This window comes from Staurois parvus, unplaced genomic scaffold, assembly GCF_062004578.1.
Source record: "Staurois parvus isolate SC_StPar_1 unplaced genomic scaffold, SC_StPar_1.0 ptg000453l, whole genome shotgun sequence".
NCBI classification, from domain to species: domain Eukaryota; kingdom Metazoa; phylum Chordata; class Amphibia; order Anura; family Ranidae; genus Staurois; species Staurois parvus.
Genome location: NW_028318249.1, coordinates 3,360,799 through 3,382,320, shown reverse-complemented (window position 1 = coordinate 3,382,320; position 21,522 = coordinate 3,360,799). Strand labels below are relative to the sequence as shown.

The 21,522-nt window shown below is 42.1% G+C and overlaps 1 protein-coding gene across 6 annotated transcripts in view; it reads left to right on the top strand.

Moving 5' to 3' along the window:
• MSRA (methionine sulfoxide reductase A) overlaps positions 1–21,522 on the top strand; it is a 515,786-nt gene that overhangs the window by 94,497 nt on the left and 399,767 nt on the right. The window contains exon 1 of one of the 6 annotated variants that reach the window (XM_089688758.1): positions 13,974–14,123. The exons of the other annotated variants lie outside the window; for them this stretch is intronic. Coding sequence (XP_089544884.1) covers positions 14,012–14,123 — 112 coding nt within the window. The 5' untranslated portion in view covers positions 13,974–14,011. Of the gene's footprint in view, positions 1–13,973; positions 14,124–21,522 lie in introns of those variants that run through there. 6 annotated transcript variants of the gene reach the window in all.

Below are 21,522 nucleotides of genomic sequence, written 5' to 3'. Positions count from 1 at the left end.
ATGTATGTTAGGCCTACTACCAAGGTGAGAGCATACGTTTTGTGGTGATGGGGCGTGCACTTTGAATGAGATATACATTTGTCAATTTGTCCATATGTACCACATTGTATAAAGGTGTCCAATGCATAGAGGACTTCAAGATCCTTCTGATTTCAAACTTTTACACTTATCACTGGTGTTTTATAATGTATATCCCTGTGTCTCCATTGTGCCCTTCGAACTCTAGCACAGTGGTTCTCAACCTTTTTCCAGTCAAGGCACCCTTTAAAATTATGGACAATCCTGAGGCACCCTCTTCTAAAATGTAAAAAACTAAACTAATAATTTAACACATTGCAGCAGCAGCATCCACACATATAGGTCACCCAACATTAGAGTTTATTTTATTCTTTCAAAGCAAACACATTTTTGCACACTGGCACTGACTAGTATTCCAGAATTTTTTCTTCCTCATATTCTTTTCTCTCCCCCACGTAGAGAACGTGACCCCAGTGTTGAAAGAAAGGGGGGGCAGGGGTAGGAGTCAAACTAAAATTCTGTGCAGGTACCAGATGTCCTCCTTATCAACCAATGATGTCAGCGGTTGTTAGGATGCTGGTGGCTGGCACAATTTGGTGGACAATTTGGGTGAATTCATGACAGTTCAAATCATGACAGTTCAAATCATTGCTCTGTACAAAATCAATTTTGTACAGAGTACCAAAAAAAATCCCTGATCACCCCCTAGAGTAGTACAGTGTCACTATAGTGACACTGAACTACACTGATGAGAGTATGTAAAAAAAATGTATAAAAAGAAAAGAAAATGTAAAAATTTAATAACATTTTTTTTTTTACATACTGTCACCAGTCACTACCCTTGACCACCGCCACACCAGTTATATGATGGCATTGTACTGCACTGGAGACAGTATGGAAAAAAAATAGTAGAAAAAAAAAAATTTGATTTCTTTTCTTCATTTTCCAAAAAAGTATGGCAAAAAAATAAAAGAAAAACTCACCTTGCCTCTTATTATTATTATTATAATACAGGATTTATATAGCGCCAACAGTTTGCTCAGCACTTTACAATATAAAGGGAGACAATACAGCAACAATACAGTTCAATACAAGAGGGTTAGGAGGGCCTGATCCTTGGAGCTTACAATCTAAGAGGGAGGGGCTGGTAGTATAAAAGGTAATAACTGTGGGGGATGAACTGATAGGAGAAATAGAATATTCGGTTATTAGCTGAAGACAGGATAGGCTTCCCTGAAGAGATAGGTACTAAATACCTTGGACTGGGTACTTTCCAGAAAGGGGTCATTTGGGGGATATTTGTACTGTTCTGGCATTTTAGGAACCTCAAGAAATGAGACAGTACATCAGGATTAATCAATTTTCAAAAATATATCCTATTGTTTGTAGACTCTATAATTTTCACACAGACTAAATACACTGATTTGGGTCACTTTTTTCACCAAAGAAATGCTGAAGAATACATTTTGGCCTGAATTTATGAAAGAAAAGTAGCAGAAAACATTTTGACGTAAATTTATGAAAGAAAAGTAGCAGAAAACATTTTGGCGTAAATTTATGAAAGAAAAGTAGCAGAATACATTTTGGCGTAAATTTATGAAAGAAAAGTAGCAGAAACATTTTGGCGTAAATTTATGAAAGAAAAGTAACAGAATACATTTTGGCCTAAATTTATGAACAAAAAATATTTGTTTATAACAGAAACTAAGAAAAAAGTGTTTTTTTTTATATTTCATATATTTCATTTATATAGCAAACAATAAAAAAAAACAGTAGCGATTAAATACCACCAAAAGAGAACAATTGTATAAATTTTATTTGGGTACAGTGTTGCATTACCACACAATTGCCAGTTACAGTAGCGCAGTGCTGAATAGCGAAAACCGTCCTGTTCATGAAGGGGATAAAACCTTTCAGAGCTAAAGTGGTTAAGACAAACAAAAGGTGTGTAGGGTTTTTTCTTTGTTTGTTTATTATTATTATTATTATAGAGGATTTATATAGGGCCAACAGTTTGCGCAGTGCTTTACAATATAAGGGAGACAGTATTATTATTATTATTATTATACAGTATTTATAAAGCGCCAATAGTTCGCTCAGCTCTGTACATTACAAAGGGGGACAGAACATGTGACAGAACAATACCAATACAATGCAAAACATGAGGGGATTGAGGGCCCTGCTCTTTCGAGCTTACAATCTAGGAGGGAGGGGATAGTGGCACAGGAGGAGATAGCTGTGGGGGATGGAGTGGTAGGAAGAGTGGAGGAGGTCGGCAGGTTAGCAGGGGGTGGGGTAGGCTTCCCTGAAGAGATGGGTTTTCAGGGTGCGCCTAAAGGAGAGGAGAGCAGGTGATAATCTGATGGGTTGGGGCAGGGAGTTCCAGAGAATGGGTGACACCCTGGAGAAGTCCTGGAGGCGGGCATGGGAGGAGGAGACCAGGGAACTAGAGAGAAGGAGGTCTTGTGAGGAGCGGAGTGTGCGTGTTGGGTGGTACTTGGATATTAGGTCAGTGATGTAGTTTGGGGCAGTATGGTGGACGGCTTTGTACGTCAGTGTTAGGATTTTGAATTTGATCCGTTGCGCAATCGGAAGCCAGTGGAGGGATTGGCAGAGGGGGGTGGCGGAGATGGAGCGGTTGGAAAGGTGAATGAGTCTGGCAGCCGTATTCAGGATGGACTGAAGCGGGGATAGCCAGCGGCGAGGCAGGCCAGTGAGGAGGGAGTTGCAGTAGTCGAGTCGTGATATGATGAGGGAGTGGATGAGCTGTTTAGTGGTTTCTGGGGTTAGGAACGTGCGGATTTTGGCGATGTTGCGGAGGTGGAGTCTGCATGAGTTTGTTAAAGATTGGACTTGGGGCTGGAAGGACAGGTTGGAGTCCAGAATGACACCAAGTACTCTGGCCTGCGGGGCGGGTTTGATGGTGGCGTTGTTGGATGTGATGGAGAAGTCAATGGGGGGTGGTGTGCGGGCTGGGGGGAAGACAAAAACTCGGTTTTGGAGAGGTTCAGTTTAAGGAAGTGGAGCGACATCCAGCCTGATATGTCGCTCAGTAGGTGTGTGATTCGGGCAGAGACTGAGGGGGTGAGGTGGGGGGTTGAGAGATAGATTTGTGTGTCGTCGGCATAGAGGTGATAGTTGAAGCCATGAGAGTGTATGAGTTGGCCAAGGGAGGAGGTGTAGATGGAGAAGAGAAGGGGCCCAAGGACAGAGCCTTGAGGGACCCCAACAGAGAGGGGGAGTGAGGGGGAAGTGGTAGCATTATAGGTAACGCTGAAGGAGCGTTGTGACAGGTAGGATGAGAGCCAGGAGAGAGCAGAATCTCTGAGGCCGAGGGAGTGTAGTTTTTTGAGGAGGAGGGGGTGGCCGACTGTGTCGAAGGCCGCAGAGAGGTCAAGGAGTAGGAGCACTGAATAGTGGCCATTAGCTTTGGCGGTTAGCAGGTCGTTGGAGAGTTTAAGTAAGGCAGTTTCGGTGCAGTGTAGAGGACGGAAGCCGGACTGTAGGGGATCGAGGAGGTGGTTGTCGTTGAGGTGAGAGCATAGGCGGGTGTAGACTAAGTGCTCGAGGAGTTTAGATGTAAATGGGAGCAGGGAGATGGGTCTGAGGTTGTTCGGATCATTGGGGTCCAGGGAGGGCTTGTACAATTACAATACATTTCAGTACAGAAGGAATATGAGGCCCCGGCTCGTGGAGCTTACAATCTAAAAGATTGTTTAGTGTAAAAATGTTTGATATGGAAAAATGCTGTTGTAGAATGTGAAATAATGTATGTTAATTAAAATTAATAAAAATTATAATTTAAAAAAAAAAAAAGACAAACAACAGCTCTCAACTCACTTTTACGCCGGCATACATTTTGTTCTATCATTAGAGAAGTACACTAGGAAACCATATAAAATACTAATTCTCTCATGTTTCGGGTGTGACAATAAACACAAAAGCCAAAGAGCATATGTATTTTTGTGGTACAATACAGTCTGTTCTATATAACATGACATGCTGTTCAAGGGAAACATTTTATTCGCCGCTGTTTAACGAATAACAAATCTTCACCTTGCATTTCTTCTCTTGAATGGTACAGATCCCTATAGTAGGCTATGGATATTGAAATAAAGGCTGAGTCTGCTTTCATCACATCACGTATTACTATTTCTTCTTGAGTTAACAAAAGTCTTAACTCCCGGCAAACAGCGAAATAGAAACTTTGTATCCTTCACCGCTTCCAGGAAAACCAAGATAATGTTTGCTATGACTGCAAAGGTGTATTGTTACAATGCAATCACCGTACAATATACACCATTATACCTTTAACAATCACTACATCACAGTATAAAAAAAAAAAAAAGTTTAAAATACCTGCTGTGAAAACGTTAAAGATCAAAATGTGCAGCGATGTGCTGGAAAAAAAATCTACATACCTGAATTGTGTTATAAACGAAACCCACAATCCTCTTTATTAACCACTTGCCCTTCGGAACGTTTTACCCCCTTCATGACCAGGGCATTTATTTTGCTATTCAGCGTTACAGGTAATTGTGCGGTCATGCAACACTGTACACAAATGAGCTGTATATCATTTTTTTCACACAAATAGAGCTTTATTTAGTAGTATTTGATCACCATGGGGGTTTTTTTATTATATAAACAAAAAAAGAGCAAACATTTTGAAAAAAAATTATACTTTCTGTTATAAAACATATGCAATCAAATCAAATTTCTTCATATGTTTAGGCCAAAATGTACTCTGCTATATGTCTTTGGTAAAAACAAATTCCACATCTAACACTGTAATAAAAAAAACCTTCTGCGCTACTATAGGTGTAGATAGGACTATTGAAAAAAGCTGCAAACCCCTAGACCTAGACACCACTAGCACAAGGAAACAAAACAAAACAAATGGTGTTGCACTGATATCAATAGTACTAGGGACACAATAATTCGAAGAGTGGGGAGACAGAAAAAATAACCCCAAAATAGAGGTGATAAGTATAAAGCCCTGAATTCAGACGTAATTAGGTGCAATATGAACTGTGACAAAGACAACGTAAGTAATAATCTGCCAATCCCTCCACTGGCTTCCGATTGCGCAATGGATCAAATTCAAAATCCTAACACTGACGTACAAAGCTGTCCACCATACTGCCCCGAACTACATCACCGACCTAATATCCAAGTACCGCCCAGCACGCACACTCCGCTCCTCACAAGACCTCCTTCTCTCTAGTTCCCTGGTCTCCTCCTCCCATGCCCGCCTCCAGGACTTCTCCAGGGTGTCACCCATCCTCTGGAACTCCCTGCCCCAACCCATCAGATTATCACCTGCTCTCTTCTCCTTTAGGCGCACCCTGAAAACCCATCTCTTCAGGGAAGCCTACCCCACCCCCTGCTAACTTGCCAACCTCCTCCACTCTTCCTACCACTCCATCCCCCACAGCTATCTCCTCCTGTACCACTATCCCCTCCCTCCTAGATTGTAAGCTCGAAAGAGCAGGGCCCTCGATCCCCTCATGTTTTGCATTGTATTGGTATTGTTCTGTCACATGTTCTGTCCCCCTTTGTAATGTACAGTGCTGAGCGAACTATTGGCGCTTTATAAATACTGTATAATAATAATAATATTAATCAGCAAGCAGGGGCAGACTGACAACTCATGGGGCCCCCAGGCAATAGGGGATCATGGGGCCCCTGTGTCCTTGCCCAAACTCAAAAAAGCCTATGAAAAAGGTACCAGGGGCATCACATGGGGCCCCCTACTGACCCCGGGCGCTCGGGCAGTGCCCGAGTTTCCAAATGGTCAGTCCGCCCCTGTCAGCAAGTGAACATAAATAATACATAAAAATGTAAAGGCCTGAACCCAGACCAAACTAAGTGCACTGTGTTTTTGGGGACACTATACTAGTAATGGCAGTTATAGCAGTACTGTGATAGTGAGGCTGGCAATATGTCGCTAACTGACACTGGCTGAGCACTAACTGACTTTGATGTGACACCAATACGGATACTATACTATTAATGGCAGTTATAGTGGGACTGTGATAGTGAGGCTGGCAATATGGCGCTAACTGACACTGGCTGGGCACTAACTGACACTGACGTGACACTAATACAGACACTATGCAAGTAGTGGCAGTTATAGTGGGACTGTGATAGTGATGCTGGCAATCTGGTGCTAACTGACGCTGGCTGGGCACTAACTGACACTGACTTGACACGAATACAGTGATCAGTCATAATACTGTACACTGTATACCAGTAGTCTCCCAACTGCAGCCTGGGGGCAGGATGTGGCCCTTTGCTTGCCTTTATCTGGCCCTTGCGGCATTTTTCCTGCCATTGACATTAACGATGGGGCATCATTCTGGCCACTGACATCAACCATAGGGCACTATTAATTCCATTGACACCAACATTGGGATATAATGCCTTCCACTGACACCAACAATCAGGAACGTTTCCTCCAGCTGACACAAATGATGGGGAACTATTCCTCCCCCTAATACAAAAGATGGGACATTGTTCACTCCCACTGGGCACTTTCTGCCCCCCTAAAGTCTGAAGGACCCCTGCTGTATACTGTCCCAATGACACTGGCTGGATGACAGGAGTAATCAGAAGGACAATCAAGACAACTGTGTGCCTAACAAGTGTATGTATGCTGCCTTTACTCACAGGTATAGATGAGTCTTTCCTTGCTTTCAGTTCTGAACAGTAATTGATAGCAGGGAGAAATCCAGCCAGAACCCATGTGTTGTGTTTACTCTCTGTACTATGGTTGGCCACAGCTGATCAGCAGGTATACAGCCCAAATCATTGTCCTTCCGTGACGTTTCCTGGCTACTAAATATTTCACGGTCAACTGTTAGTGGTGTTATAACAAAGTGGAAGCAACTGGGAACAACAGCAACTCAGCCACCAAGTGGTAGGCCACGTAAAATGACAGAGCGGGGTCAGCGCATGCTGAAGCGCACAGTGCGCAGAAGTCGCCAACTGTCTGCAGAGTCAATAGCTAAAGACCTCCAAACTTCCTGTGGCCTTCAGATTAGCACAACAACAGTGCATAAAGAGCTTCATGGAATGGGTTTCCATGGCTGAGCAGCTGCATCCAAGCCTTACATCACCAAGTGCAATGCAAAGCGTCGGATGCCGTGGTGTAAAGTATGTTGCCACTGGACTCTAGAGCTGTGGAGACATGTTCTCTGGAATGATGAATCACGCTTCTCTGTCTGCTAATCCGTGTCTGGGTTTGGCAGTTGCCAGTAGAACGGCACTTGGCTGACTGCATTGTGCCAAGTGTAAAGTTTGGTGGAGGGGGGATTATGGTGTGGGGTGGTATTTCAGGGGTTGGGCTTGCCCCCCTTAGTTCCAGTGAAGGGAACTCTTAAGGCATCAGCATACCAAGACATTTTGGACAATTTCATGCTCCCAACTTTGTGGGAAGAGCTTGGGGATGACCCCTTCCTGTTCCAACATGACTGCGCACCAGTGCACAAAGCAAGGTCCATAAAGACATGGATGAGCCAGTTTGGGGTGGAGGAACTTGACTGGCCTGCACAGAGTCCTGACCTCAACCCCATAGAACACCTTTGGGATGAATTAGAGTGGAGACTGCGAGCCAGGCCTTCTCCTCCAACATCAGTGCCTGACCTCACAAATGTGCTTCTGGAAGAATGGTCCAACCTTCCCATAGACACCCTCCTAAACCTTGTGGACAGCCTTCCCAGAAGAGTTGAAGCTGTTATAGCTGCAAAGGGCGGGGCCAACTCAATATTGAACCCTACGGACTAAGACTGGGAGGACATTAAAGGTCATGTGTGTGTAAAGGCCGGCCGACCAATACTTTTGGCAATATAGTATAAGTGCGCTCTGGTGCTGCTCAGTATAATGCAACCAGGTAGATGAATCAATGTTAGCAGATGACCGGTAACTATGTGTGATGATGTTACACTGTGGCCTCGTCCTACGCATTTTATAGATGACAAAAAAGAGGATCATTCTAAATATACTGCACTATGGGAAGTGTCTTCTGTTTTTTATTTTGGTTTTCTCTGAGCATATTTTACCTGTGAATTGGACTGGAACACAGCCTGAGTTGAATTTCTGATCCTTACAAGCGCTTTTGACCATTTTTATATGATACGGTGTCACGCCCAGGGGTGGACTGACCATTTGGAAACTCGGGCACTGCCCGAGGGCCCGGGGTCAGTAGTGGGCCCCATGAGATGCCCCGGTACCTTTTTCATAGGCTTTTTTGAGTTTGGGCAAGGACACAGGGGCCTCATGTTCCCCTATTGAGGGCCCGGGGTCAGTATGGGGCCCCATGAGATGACCCTGGTACCTTTTTCATAGGCTTTTTTGAATTTGGGCAAGGACACAGGGGCCCCATGATCCCCTATTGCCCGTGGGGCCCATGAGTTGTCAGTCCGCCCCTGGTCACGCCTACCCCTAACGGTGGTCTTCGCCTATAGCAGCCCACTTTCCCATAATGCACCCAGGCCTACCAGTACTCGGCTGCCCCCAGGTCTTATACACAATGCTATAGTGCCTGACCACCACACTGGGGCAGGCGTGAACTAAGCACAGCGAACAGGTGCTTGAGGTTGGTAGACAGGCAGAGTGGTTTAGTGGAAGTCCAGATTCAGGGCAGACAGCATTCAAAGAGTAGTCAGGGCCAAATCTGTGGTCAAAAAGGCGGGCTGAATTCTGAGCGTAGTCAAAATCCGATCCAAGGTCGATCTGAGAATCCAGGATTCTGAGATTCACCACTTGGGAGGCACAGTGTGGAGTTATCAAGTGCACTTTTGAGTTTAGTTATTTTTGGACACTAATCACTTACAGTAATCGTTACAATCAAAATTGTTCACGTTGCCACCAGGTGTATGGGCGATTTGACCAGATAATTGTGTGTAGATCACCAATTGTTAAGTCTTTTCAATGCAATTCTTGATTCAGGAAATTCCTTTTTTTATTGTTATACTGTCACAGTCACAAATCATAACCACATTGTTAGGTGTATGGAGGATATTGTATCTATATATATTTATTCTTTATTTTTTGAGTTTGGTATCACAAATTTTTGTGGTAGTAGGTTTTTATTTTAGGTGTTTAGATTTGAGCACATATTTATTTAATACTTTATACTGTAAAAACATTATTTTATTACATGTGATAATAAATAATAATGATAATGAAAAGAAACAAACTAAAAAGCCATACTACTCCTTTCCAAGGGTGCAGTGCACCCAACGCATATGTCCAATGCACCTATGATGCACCAGTTGCAATGTGCCACAATGTGGATATATATATACAAGGGTTCTTCAAAAAGTTTCTGCACTTTTATATTTTTGTTGGATGCGGTGAGGGCGGGAGGAGCAGTAATTGGTCATGTCTGAGAGTGTCATGTGGCTAGTCGGTCTGGCAAGCCGGCTGACTTTGCAGTTTTGTAAAAGAGGTGTTACGTCGTTTTTGAAATTCTTAACAAATAGAGTTTAAAAAAGTACAGAAACTTTTTACAGATATATGTTCACATCGTGGCACATTGCAACTGGCACATCATAGGTGCCTTGGATAAATGCGTTGGGTTCACTGCAGCACAAAATATGTGTTTTCAATCTTTAAGAAACTTTGAGGAAAAATTGATCCACACTGCCTACAGCTACAGATGTCAGTGGGAGCTTGTTTTATAGTTCTATTGTGGGTTTAAAATATATATAATTGTATATATACAGTATACATATTTTATTTCTATAGATAGAGTGAGGAATGGTTAAAAACCATCACTTTTTGTATTCTTTATTTTGCTGTTTGGATTTAGCTGGGAGCATTTCTGGTCAAGCATGACACAATTCAAACATAAAAGAGATGAATGGCCAAAGTTTTTTTTGTCTATTCTTCTCTTGGGGGTCATAGGAGTACAATTGCCTTTGTTTTCTTGTGACCCAGAAGGCAGTGCCGCTCCAAGCTAAGGAAGTATCCCAACAACATTGTCAGTATCCACCCTGCTGCCTGATGACAGCCGCCTCTGCCTTTCAGCTCATGGCTGATAGCTGGAACCAGCCGCTTCTACCCTCTCCCCAGCTTAGTGCTCCAGTGAGCACTGGAGGGGCAGAGAGGAAAGCTCTCCATTCCAAGCTGTCCGAGAACTAAATGATGTGTCCCAAATTTCACAAATACTGAACCAAAGGATGTCCCAACAATTAAGAAAACCTTTCTGTTTTCTACACACCTCAACCCTTCGAGATGTTCCTTAGGAAAAGCACCCAACATTATACATGATACCACCTTGGTAGAAGCAATGGCACAGGAATTGTTTCCTGCAGGGCACTTATACCCCCTTCCTGCCCAGGCCAATTTCCAGTTCTCAGTACTATCACACTTTGAATGACAATTGCGCGGTCATGCAACACTGTACCCATATGAAATTTTTCTATTTTTTTTTTGTGATAGATAGAGCTTTATTTTGGTGGTATTTAATCACCTCTGGGTTTTTATTAAACAAACCAAAAACCACTAAAAATTTTGAATGAAGAAAAGTTTTTTCTTAGTTTTTGTTATAAAATTTTGTAAATAAGTGATTTTTCTCCTTCACTGATGTGCACTAATGATGCTGTAGTGATGGACACTGATAAGATGCACTGATGGACACTGATAGGTGGCACTGATGGGCACTGATGAGGAGGCACTGGTAGGTAGCACTTATGGGCATTGACACGCATCACTGATGGGCACTGAAAGGCAGAACTGATATATGGCACTGATATATGGCACTGACTGGCACTGATAGGCGGCACTGACTGGCACTGTTAGGTGGCTTTGACTGGCACTATTAGGTGCAACTGACTGGCACTGACTCTGTCATGAGAAACGTATGGGGACTGCCATTACAAGTCACCTGGCCATGCCGGGCTTTAGTACGTTTTGTGTTACCTAGCACATGCATGCTGTAAATGAGTATCAGAATTCTTTTTACCTGTTCCAGGTTAGAGATTTAAAAGGCATTACATAACAGACAGCCGATGAACTAACATTCCCAACAAAGAATTCAGCAACAGAAGTGACAGAGTCACTTGTGTAGGCATTTGTTCCTCTATTTTACAGTGCACCCAAAGTGGCCATTCCAATGTCTTTATAGTAGTTTTAGAAAAGTCATTTTTTGGGACTGAGTTAGAACTATAATCTAGAAGTTTGGACCTCTTTTCCTTCGAACCAATGTGAAATCTGTTTTATTGTTGTTCCTGTAGGGAAAGACAGTATATGGAAGAATACAGGAGCTACAGTAGCTGGCACAGTATGGTGACCAGTATGGACTACTAGGTCACTAATACCTAAGTAAGTGAGTCCTCAGAGGACCCGGAATGTTGCACTTTGTGACAAATAAATGTCTAATTTTGTAATTTGATGATTTGTTGCTTTGGACTTTTTTGATGGCACCAACTGTTAATATAGCACCATACCATACCAAGTAGGCCTGAATAAACGATCTTCAGAGGACCCAAAATGTTGCAGTTTGTGACACACATCCCATTTTGCACTTTTATGGTTTGCTGTTTTGGACTTATTTGATGGTACCAACTGTTAGTATAGCACCATACCAAACCAACTAGGTCAGTAATGTCTAAGTAAGAAGTCATCACTGGTCCCAAAATGTTTTACTTTGTGACAAATGTCCCATTTTGTACTTTGATGGTTTTGTTGTTTAGAACTTGTCTGTTGGCACCAACCATTTGTATAGCACTACCATACCAACTAGGTCAATAATGCTCGAGTAAGCAATCCTCAGAGGACCCAAAATGTTGTCCTTTGTGACAAATGTCCTATTTTATATTGTGATGGTTTGCTGTTTAGGACTTATTTGATGGTACCAACTGTTAGCATAGTGCCATACCAAACCAACTATGTCAATAATGCCTAAGAGTAAGAGGTCGTCACTGGTCCCGAAATGTTTTACATTTTGACAAATGTCTCATTTTGTTCTTTGATGGTTTTGCTGTTTTGGACTTATTTGATGGTACCAACTGGTAGCATAGCACCATACCAAACCAACTAGGTCAGTAATGTCTAAGTAAGAAGTCATCACTGGTCACAAAATGTTTTACTTTGTGATAAATGTCCCATTTTGTACTTTGATGGTTTTGCTGTTTAGAACTTGTCTGTTGGCACCAACCATTTGTATAGCACTACCATACCAACTAGGTCAATAATGCTCGAGTAAGCAATCCTCAGAGGACCCAAAATGTTGTCCTTTGTGACAAATGTCCTATTTTATATTGTGATGGTTTGCTGTTTAGGACTTATTTGATGGTACCAACTGTTAGCATAGTGCCATACCAAACCAACTATGTCAATAATGCCTAAGAGTAAGAGGTCGTCACTGGTCCCGAAATGTTTTACATTTTGACAAATGTCTCATTTTGTTCTTTGATGGTTTTGCTGTTTTGGACTTATTTGATGGTACCAACTGGTAGCATAGCACCATACCAAACCAACTAGGTCAGTAATGTCTAAGTAAGAAGTCATCACTGGTCACAAAATGTTTTACTTTGTGATAAATGTCCCATTTTGTACTTTGATGGTTTTGCTGTTTAGAACTTGTCTGTTGGCACCAACCATTTGTATAGCACTACCATACCAACTAGGTCAATAATGCTCGAGTAAGCAATCCTCAGAGGACCCAAAATGTTGTCCTTTGTGACAAATGTCCTATTTTATATTGTGATGGTTTGCTGTTTAGGACTTATTTGATGGTACCAACTGTTAGCATAGTGCCATACCAAACCAACTATGCCAATAATGCCTAAGAGTAAGAGGTCGTCACTGGTCCCGAAATGTTTTATATTATGACAAATGTCTTATTTTGTACTTTGATGGTTTTGCTGTTTTGGAATTTTTGTGATGGTGCCAACTGGTAGTATAGCAATATACCACACCAGCCATTGTTAAGGTTTATAGCTATAAGGAGAGCACTGGATTCTATGGATTTATAGTATGGATTCCAAGACATGTCTTATAGGTATGTAGGACTTTGCTGTTTGTAAAGGTCCCAGAGTTTTCATCATCATCCTTGAGTCACTGATTTGGAACAGGTATCCAAATTAGGTGTGGAAGCATTTCTCTAGCTACATACTTGTTCCATGTTTAAAGGATCAGAACTAGCATATGGCATATACATGATATAAAACAGAATCCTGCCTAAGTATAGATGGCACCTCCAAGTGCTTTAACAAGGAAGCCATGTGCTTGGCTATTGGTTAGTGACCGTAGTGATGGGCCAATTGTAAAGCATGGAATGCAGAGGGGGTGGGTAAGAGCCAGCAGCCACATGGACTGATTGCCATTTCTTCTTCAGAGCACCCGACTATTTTCTGAACTGAAAGTGCTAGCAGGAACCTATGGGTGCCAACTTGAGATGGCGCCATAAGAGAAGTATAGATGATGAGCCATAGCCAGAAGAGATTTTTGAGGAACGAGGAACAATGCTTCCACTAAGAACAGTAGAAAAAGCTATGAAAAGTTTTTTGGCTGTAGTAATTTTTAAGGTCTGGCAATGTAGACTCCTGAGGTTTGTTCAGCTCTGATATGTATTCTGGCCCATTTATACGATCTAGTTAATTAACATGTTTGTCCACATCACCATAATCCTTCACCCTGCATAGGGGTACTGATAATGTGCGTTCCAGTTGTGCTCCTGTATTGTCTTCTTATGCCAAAAAAACAAAACAAAACAGACATCTGTACGAAACAGCACCCGGTACTCCTCGCTAATTAAAACTCAAAGACCCCCTCCAAATATTAAACGCCCCCCATGATTCTCAGCAGCTCATCCATGAAAGATTTTTCGAAGTATATGGCACTTGTTAAAGTTAAACACACTCACGCACACCCCTCTCTGTCTCTCCTCCTCCTCCCCCAAAAGATTTTTTGGCTTACAGCAGGTTGTGTCGCATGCGGACATTTGCAGACACAGAACAGATTTCTTATCACTGAATAACAAATGGCTCCAAACAAGACATCCTGGCTTATTGAAAAAAATATATATATTTGGCCTCCGCGACACATCCGCGTCCCCCTCGACGAGAATCAGGTGTTATTTTGGCTGACGAGAGGTTTGTCAATACCAGATTTGGTTAACTGATTCTCATTTTCCATTCGTTGTTCATTATTATTATTATTATTTTTTTTTCTTTTTGTTAACTTGTTTCCCTTTTATCCTTTGTGTTTGTGTTTTTTTTTTTCTCTTTTCGTTTCTTTTTTTTTTTTCTTCTTTCTTTTAATATATGAACTGATCCGCAAAGGGCATCTTTTGGAGACAAGGACTTGAAGCAGCCTGGCACATCCTGGAGCCTCGCCAAGCCTGCTTGGGATTTGGGAAGATTGCCATGCTGGGAGAGGAGAAGGAGAGTGTTCAGAGAAGGGGGGAAAAAGGCAAGACTTGGCAGTGCTCAGTCAAATCAGTTTCTTTTGTCTGCCTTCTCGGCTTGAGCTTCAGGAAACAAAATCGTTCTGGGATAAAAAAGAAAAAAAAAATCTGAACTTTTTTTTTTTGTTGTTCTGCAAACTTAGAAGCTTTTGTTGTTGCCCATTTTTATACCTCCCGGACTTTTTCTAAATCGATACATAATATTTCCTATTCACCATCGTTCCTAAAAAAAATATTTGTAAATATAGCTTTCAAGCGGCTTTTTGTCTGAATGGCGGGCTTTTCTTTTTTTTTTTCTTTTTTTTTTACAAAAAATAGATCCGATGTCGCTGGACCAACTTTTAAAAAACCAAAAAATTTTTTTTTTTTTATTTAATAAAAAAAAAAAGGGATTTTGCATCTGGCTTTAGGGACGCTAGCAGATTGTAAAGGCCTGCTGTATTTTTTTTTTTTTTTAATGTTAAACTTGTTCTAATGAAGTGTCTTAGATGAGTTTCATCATCAAAAATGTGCCGGAAAGTAAAGTTGTATCTCTTTTTTTTTTTTTTTTTAACTCTGGAAGCAACAGTTTCCTCTTGGAGCTGCTGTCAGTATTACTGCCTTTCCCATTCTGCAGTAAGTGACAAAAGCAAAGACAGACTCGGAGAATGAAAGACGTCCTTACAGCACCTGAAGGGCAATCGTGAACCGTGAGCATTGGCACTTTGTTTTTTTTTTTTAATAATTAAAATTTTTTCTTTTCCTGAATGTACATGTTCAGTGACTTAGCACCAGACCCATTACAAAGAGGTGTCTTTAAATAGGTGAATATGTGCATATGTGATTTTTTTGGAATTTGTTTGGTGTTTGATTTATTGCAGTGCTTTGGTTTCTTGTCCAAAAATTACAATGTTGCCTTTTTTATTGTTGTTCCTGATTTTGTGTGTGACGTCACAGAATAGAAAGGACCTCTGGGCCTCGTCTAATTACAAAGTGATTTTGCTTGTTGTTGGTGACTTTTGGGAATGGCGCCATTGTTGTAGAGGGGACACTTCTTTTATGTCACGTAGTTTGGTGAGAGAAAAATGTGGCATCTTTCAAGGAATAGTCATGAATTTGGACATTTTATGAGTTAAGTTTTTTTTTTTAATTATAAATATAAGGAAGGACACTGTAGGCGGTAAACTGGTAGAAACCAACAAGTTGCAAAGGTATTGGTGTGCCATTAATCATACTAACCAATCACTTGTTGGATTGTCTACTGTAAGCTCGTACAAAAACAATATATTGTTATTGGACTTTGTTGCCCTTTGAATTTAAATATTGTGTATTGATTAGATGTTAATACTTCTGTAATAGCTTCACGTAAGGTTCATGGACTGGATTGTGTATGTGTGTGACCTCAAGTGTCCTTGACTTTTGTTCTTCACTTTGTTCCTCTGTAAAAGTAGATCACATGTTTTCATATATTTGGGGGTTTTATAAGTATGTATTAAGATCTGTCCTTGGCACAAAGATTGTGTATAGATGACTTTTTTTCCTGGATATATATCTCCTGAACTTTAAAAACATATCTGGTCCATTTTTACATTTTGGATAGATTTGGAAATGGTTGGAAAGGCTAGCCAGGTTTTAATCACCTTCTCATTATCAGGAATATATTTTCCTCGCTTCCTGTTTTGGGTTTCACCAACAGGGGCCTGAGCATGGCAATAAAAGCCTATGTTTCATACTGCTCTACTGTGTCCACATTGGAGATATTTGCTCTCACTTCCTGTCTTGGTGACCATCATCTCTGGGACGGGAAGAGAGATAAATTACATCAGAGACGACAATAAATGAGTCTTGACCATCTTTTTCAGATTCGGCAACTGGCATGCCAGTGGACAGAAGCGTGCCGTAGACCTCAGATCACCCCCGATTCCTGCACCATCAGACCTCAGATGAGACCCAATTTCTTCACCTTAGCACCTCAAATCACCCAATTCCTGCTCTCTCACTGCTCAGATCACCCCAATTCCTGCACCTTTAGCCCCCTAGCAGACCAGATTCCTGTACCTTCATTTGTCAGTTCTGCCCCAATTCCTGTACCTCCAGACCTCAGATCAGCCCCAGTTCCTACACCTTCAGACCTTAGATTAGCCCCAATTCCCACACCTTCATACCGCAAATCACCCCAATTCCTGCACCATCAGACTCAAGATCACCCCCATTTTCAGCACCATCAGCCCTCAGATGGGCCCCAATTTCTCCACCTTCACACCTCAGGTCACCACAATTCCTGCACTTCACACCTCTGACCACCCCAAGTCCTGCACTTCACACCTCAGATCACCCCAATTCCTGTACATTCACACCTCAGACCATTTCCAATTCCTGCTCCTTCAGACATCAGATCAGTCTCTGTTCCTGCACCATAACACCTCAGATCAATCCAATGCTTGCACCTTCAGACCTTTAGATCCATCACAGTTCTTGCACCTTCTGACCTCAGATCACCTCAATTCTTGCATCACCATACTTCAGATCTCCCCAATTACTGCACCTTCTGACCTCAGATCACCTTAATTCCTGCATCTTCATACCTCAGATCTCCCCAATTTGCACCTTCTTACCTAGGATCACCCCAATTCCTGCACCTTCATAGCTCAGATAAGATCCAATTACTACACCTTCAGACATCAGATCAACCCCAATTCCTGCACCTTCACAGCGCAGACCACCCCACTTCCTGCACCTTCACACCTCACATCACCCCAATTCCTGCACCTTCACACCTCAGACCAGTCCCAATTCCTGCATCTTCAGACATCAGATCAGTCTCAGTTCCTGCAACATAACACCTCAGATCTACCCAATGCTTGCACCTTCAGACCTTAGATCCATCACAGTTCTTGCACCTTCTGACCTCAGATCACCTCAATTCTTGCATCTTCATACTTCAGATCTCCCCAATTACTGCACCTTCTGACCTCAGATCACCTTAATTCCTGCATCTTCATACCTCAGATCTCCTCAATTTGCACCTTCTTACCTAGGATCACCCCAATTCCTGCACCTTCATACCTCAGATCAGACCCAATTACTACACCTTCAGACATCAGATAACCCCAGGTCCTTCACCTTCACACCTCAGATCAAACCCTGTTCCTACGGCTTCAGACATCAGATCAGCCCTAATGTCTGCATCATCACACCTCAGATTAAAGGATAAATTCACCTTTGGGAATATGCTACATATTCCACTCGTTTTTAGGGTGGAACATGTAACATGTTCCCTTAGTTGCAGCTGCCCCCCCCCTCCCCTTGACAGATATGGCTGTGCATCATTCATGCATGGACTTCTGTGAATGAATGAACTGCAAGTCCCGACAGCCTTATTGGCTGTGGTGTGCTTGTAGTCTTCAATGAACTACCACCATCCCTTACAGCAAGCAGCGATTCTGACAGGTCTGCAGGAGACGTGCATGGCATCAGCAATCTACTGATCCCTGGTGCAATGCTTTCCAGGCTGCTTTGGACAAAAAAAATAAATGCACATTTTTTTTACCTGCAAAAAAATGTGCATTTATTATTTTTGTCCAAAAGGTGAACTTATCCTTTAACTGCAATTCCTGCACCATCAGACATCAGATCAATTGCAGTTTCTGCACCTTCATACCTGAGATTACCCAAAGTCCTGCACCGGACTATCTCAGATAATCCCAATTTCTACACCATCATATCTCAGATCACCCCTATTCCTGCACCTTAACACCTCAGATCACCCCAATTCCTGTATCTACATATCTCAGCTCCAATTTCGACACCATCATATCTGCACCTGCGCCTGAACACCTCAGATCACCCCGAATCCTGCATCTTCACATCTCAGATCACCCCAGATCACCCCAATTCCAGCACCATCACACCTCAGTTCCATCACCATCATAAGCGTAATGGATTTGCTTTCATACTTGCTGAAGCTGGCGTTTCCACTAGGAGCAATAAGAAGGTAGGCAAAAGGGGCTTCTTCTTGGAATGATGTGTGCAGCCGCAGGCAGGCCTACACTGATACTGAAAGGAGGCTTGTAACCTGAACATTATTAACTTCTCTACAACATCATGAAGGTGTATTAGCCATGGGTCCAGAGGGGCAGCCAGGCATTGTAATTGACAGCCTGGTGAGTTGTCCGTTACAGCCTATGACAGCAGTACTGTATTTGTAGGCAGAAGATCCTTCTGGATGCCAATGGAAATGGAATTGCATGCCTGTCCTGGTAGGCATGTCTTAGTTTGCCTATCCCTTTTCTAAACCACCCCACCATACTTAAAAAAAAAAAAAATGCCTGAAGTTCCTTTTGGAAATAAGGTGATCAGGGGGTGGGCAAGGTTCCAATGCTGGAAAGCACAAGGCTTCCTTGGTCCTGAACATGGAGAGGATTGGGTAATCAAAGGCACACAAAGCAAGATTTGTGCACAGTTTCAAGTATATATAGACACCTTGTGGTTTACCCTTTTGAAACAGATCTCCAGACTAAAAGGCAGGTGTGTATTTACCATAATGACACACGTGGGCCAGCGCCTAGGACAGCAGGGTTAGTTATAGGACAGAGCTTGGCCTCATCTATGATGACCTTTTTCTTATTTTATTTCCCTTTTCTCCCCCATCTGGACCTATGTGGCTAAATTTAGCTAGGGAACTGGAGGAGGAGAGGATGATGGAAGGGGTCAGAGAATTCCTTGAAGAGACATTGTTGCCACCTTACTCCGACTCTTTGGTACTCACCTCTACAGCTATCCCCTGATATTCTTTCCTTCATTACAGCTGGCACAAAATACCTATTACCTAGTACAAATTCCAAGCTCTTTTCCTTTATTTTCATTCTAGTGATCCTACCAGTCTCACACTTCCTGCCCATACCATACTCATTTCTACATTGAATCTATGTTGGATACCATGGCTGTCATCCAGGCTGGACTTTAAACATTGCTTTTGTTCAGCTCCATTACATTGATGATTGATAAAGGCTACCTTAAAGAAGAATTAAAAGCATTTTCAGCAAGTATAGAAAATATCTGTTGATCCTGCCATAAATGTAATGTCTTTGTCATTTCTTCTACGCTGAAAAGACAAAACAAAGAACTTTATTTTTATTATGTAAACTTCTAATCCCATACATCTGCAGACTCTAGAACAAGTTCATGTGGATTCTCAAATAGTAGACATTGTTTAACCTTACTATCATCCCAAAAAAGTTGACCTTTAACAGTACGTTTGGGGTGCCCAATATAGATCCAAAGACAATATCAACAGTTGAAAGCAAAAATAGTTTATTACAAAAATTTTTTAAAGACAACATCAGATTTATTACAGTATCTATGTTCTACTCATATTTTAATTTCCTTATCTATAGCTCATCAGCACTGTTTATTCTACACCAAGCCCAAAAATATACTTAGATGGCCAGAGGTGGCCTTCTCCTTCCAAATCTCAAGTGAAACCAGGCAGGAAGGCCCGCTATCACCACTTATTTTTACTCTCATGATGGAGCCCCTGGCTGAACTAATACAAACTCAGCTGAACATTCATGGAGTGCAAATTGGAGAGGAAACACATACTACAGGCCTATATGCTGATAATGTTACTTGAATAAGTTATTATTGCAAAGTGAACAAAAAAAATAACTTATTCTTGAAATGGGTATTTCTACCCCTAGCAAACATTGGCTCCTCACTAAATTCCCCAATCGTTGAGTTGACAAAAGTGTCCCTTATTTAGGAATTCAAATAACCTACCCGAGTCAATGTGCCTTCATGTGTAACTTGTCACTCCTATTAACACAGGCTCAATAATAGAGTAGGGAATATTGCCAGGGTCCAGATCTGAACCTTAGACTTCTGTGGTTTCTGGCTCTAGATCTTTTCACTGTATCATCTGCGATGGGCATCTGCTTGCTGTCTGATTCTGTGGACAATCTTGCCTTGTACTGTGTTTCTGATGAACCTTGAACTCTTTGCTCCTCCCATGAACTTCCCGATTTAAGCCATGTCTCTGTACTTCCTGTTTGCAAGATTATTGTGCTCTTCTCCATCGAATATCTTGCTCCTTTTTCTACTGCTGCTGTCCGTATCTTTACCACCGCTTATTACTGAGCTTGGCTTGTTCCTCAACTCTGCCTTCACTTGATCACAACCTGCATCCACTTGTTACTGACCTTTGGCTTGTGTACTGACTAAGCTTCTGCTTAGTCCCTTCCTGCTATATCTTCTACTGGACCCTGGCTTGTCCACCTTCTGGTAGGGTGATCCTGAGGACTATGACCTGAAACTAGCATGCAGCAAAATCCATCTCCACCAACAGGAGCTCTGCTGAAAACCCAATATTATTATTATTATACAGTATGTACAGTTGTGTCCAAAATTATTCAACCCCCAATGCTGTAAAGGGGTTTAGGGACTATAGTGTACATTTGGAATTGTATTCAGAATCAAATCCTACAAGGACGTTGTAACTACCCAAATGCAACTAAAATGACATCAATTGTTTATGTAATACAGTAGTAAATGGTTCTTATGTGGTTTCTTCATTGCCACAATTATTCAACCCCTTAAAGACTACCACTCTGAAGAACAGAGGTTCATACAGGTGCTTTCCATCAGGTATTGAAAACACCTGTGGATGTCACCGAGCAGCAATCAAGCATAATAAGCACCAATTAGGCAGCTTTAAAATGACTGTGATACTCAGCTCCTTCTAGACATTTACTGGTGTGGTTACAAACATGGTGAAGGCAAGAGAATGGTCCAGGAAGACAAGAGAAGAGGTGATTTCTCTTCACAGGAAGGGCAATGGCTATAAGAAGATTGCAAAGATGTTAAACATACCAAGAGACACCTTAGGAAGCATCATTCGCAAATTCAAGGCAAAGGGCACTGTTGAAACGCTACCTGGTCGTGGCAGAAAGAAGATGCTGACTTCGACTGCTGTGCGCTACCTGAAGCGTAGAGTGGAGAGAAGTCCCCGTGTGACTGCTGAGGAACTGAGAAAAGATTTGTCAGATGTGGGTACAGAAGTTTCAGCCCAGACAATAAGACGCACACTGCGTAATGAAGGCCTCCGTGCC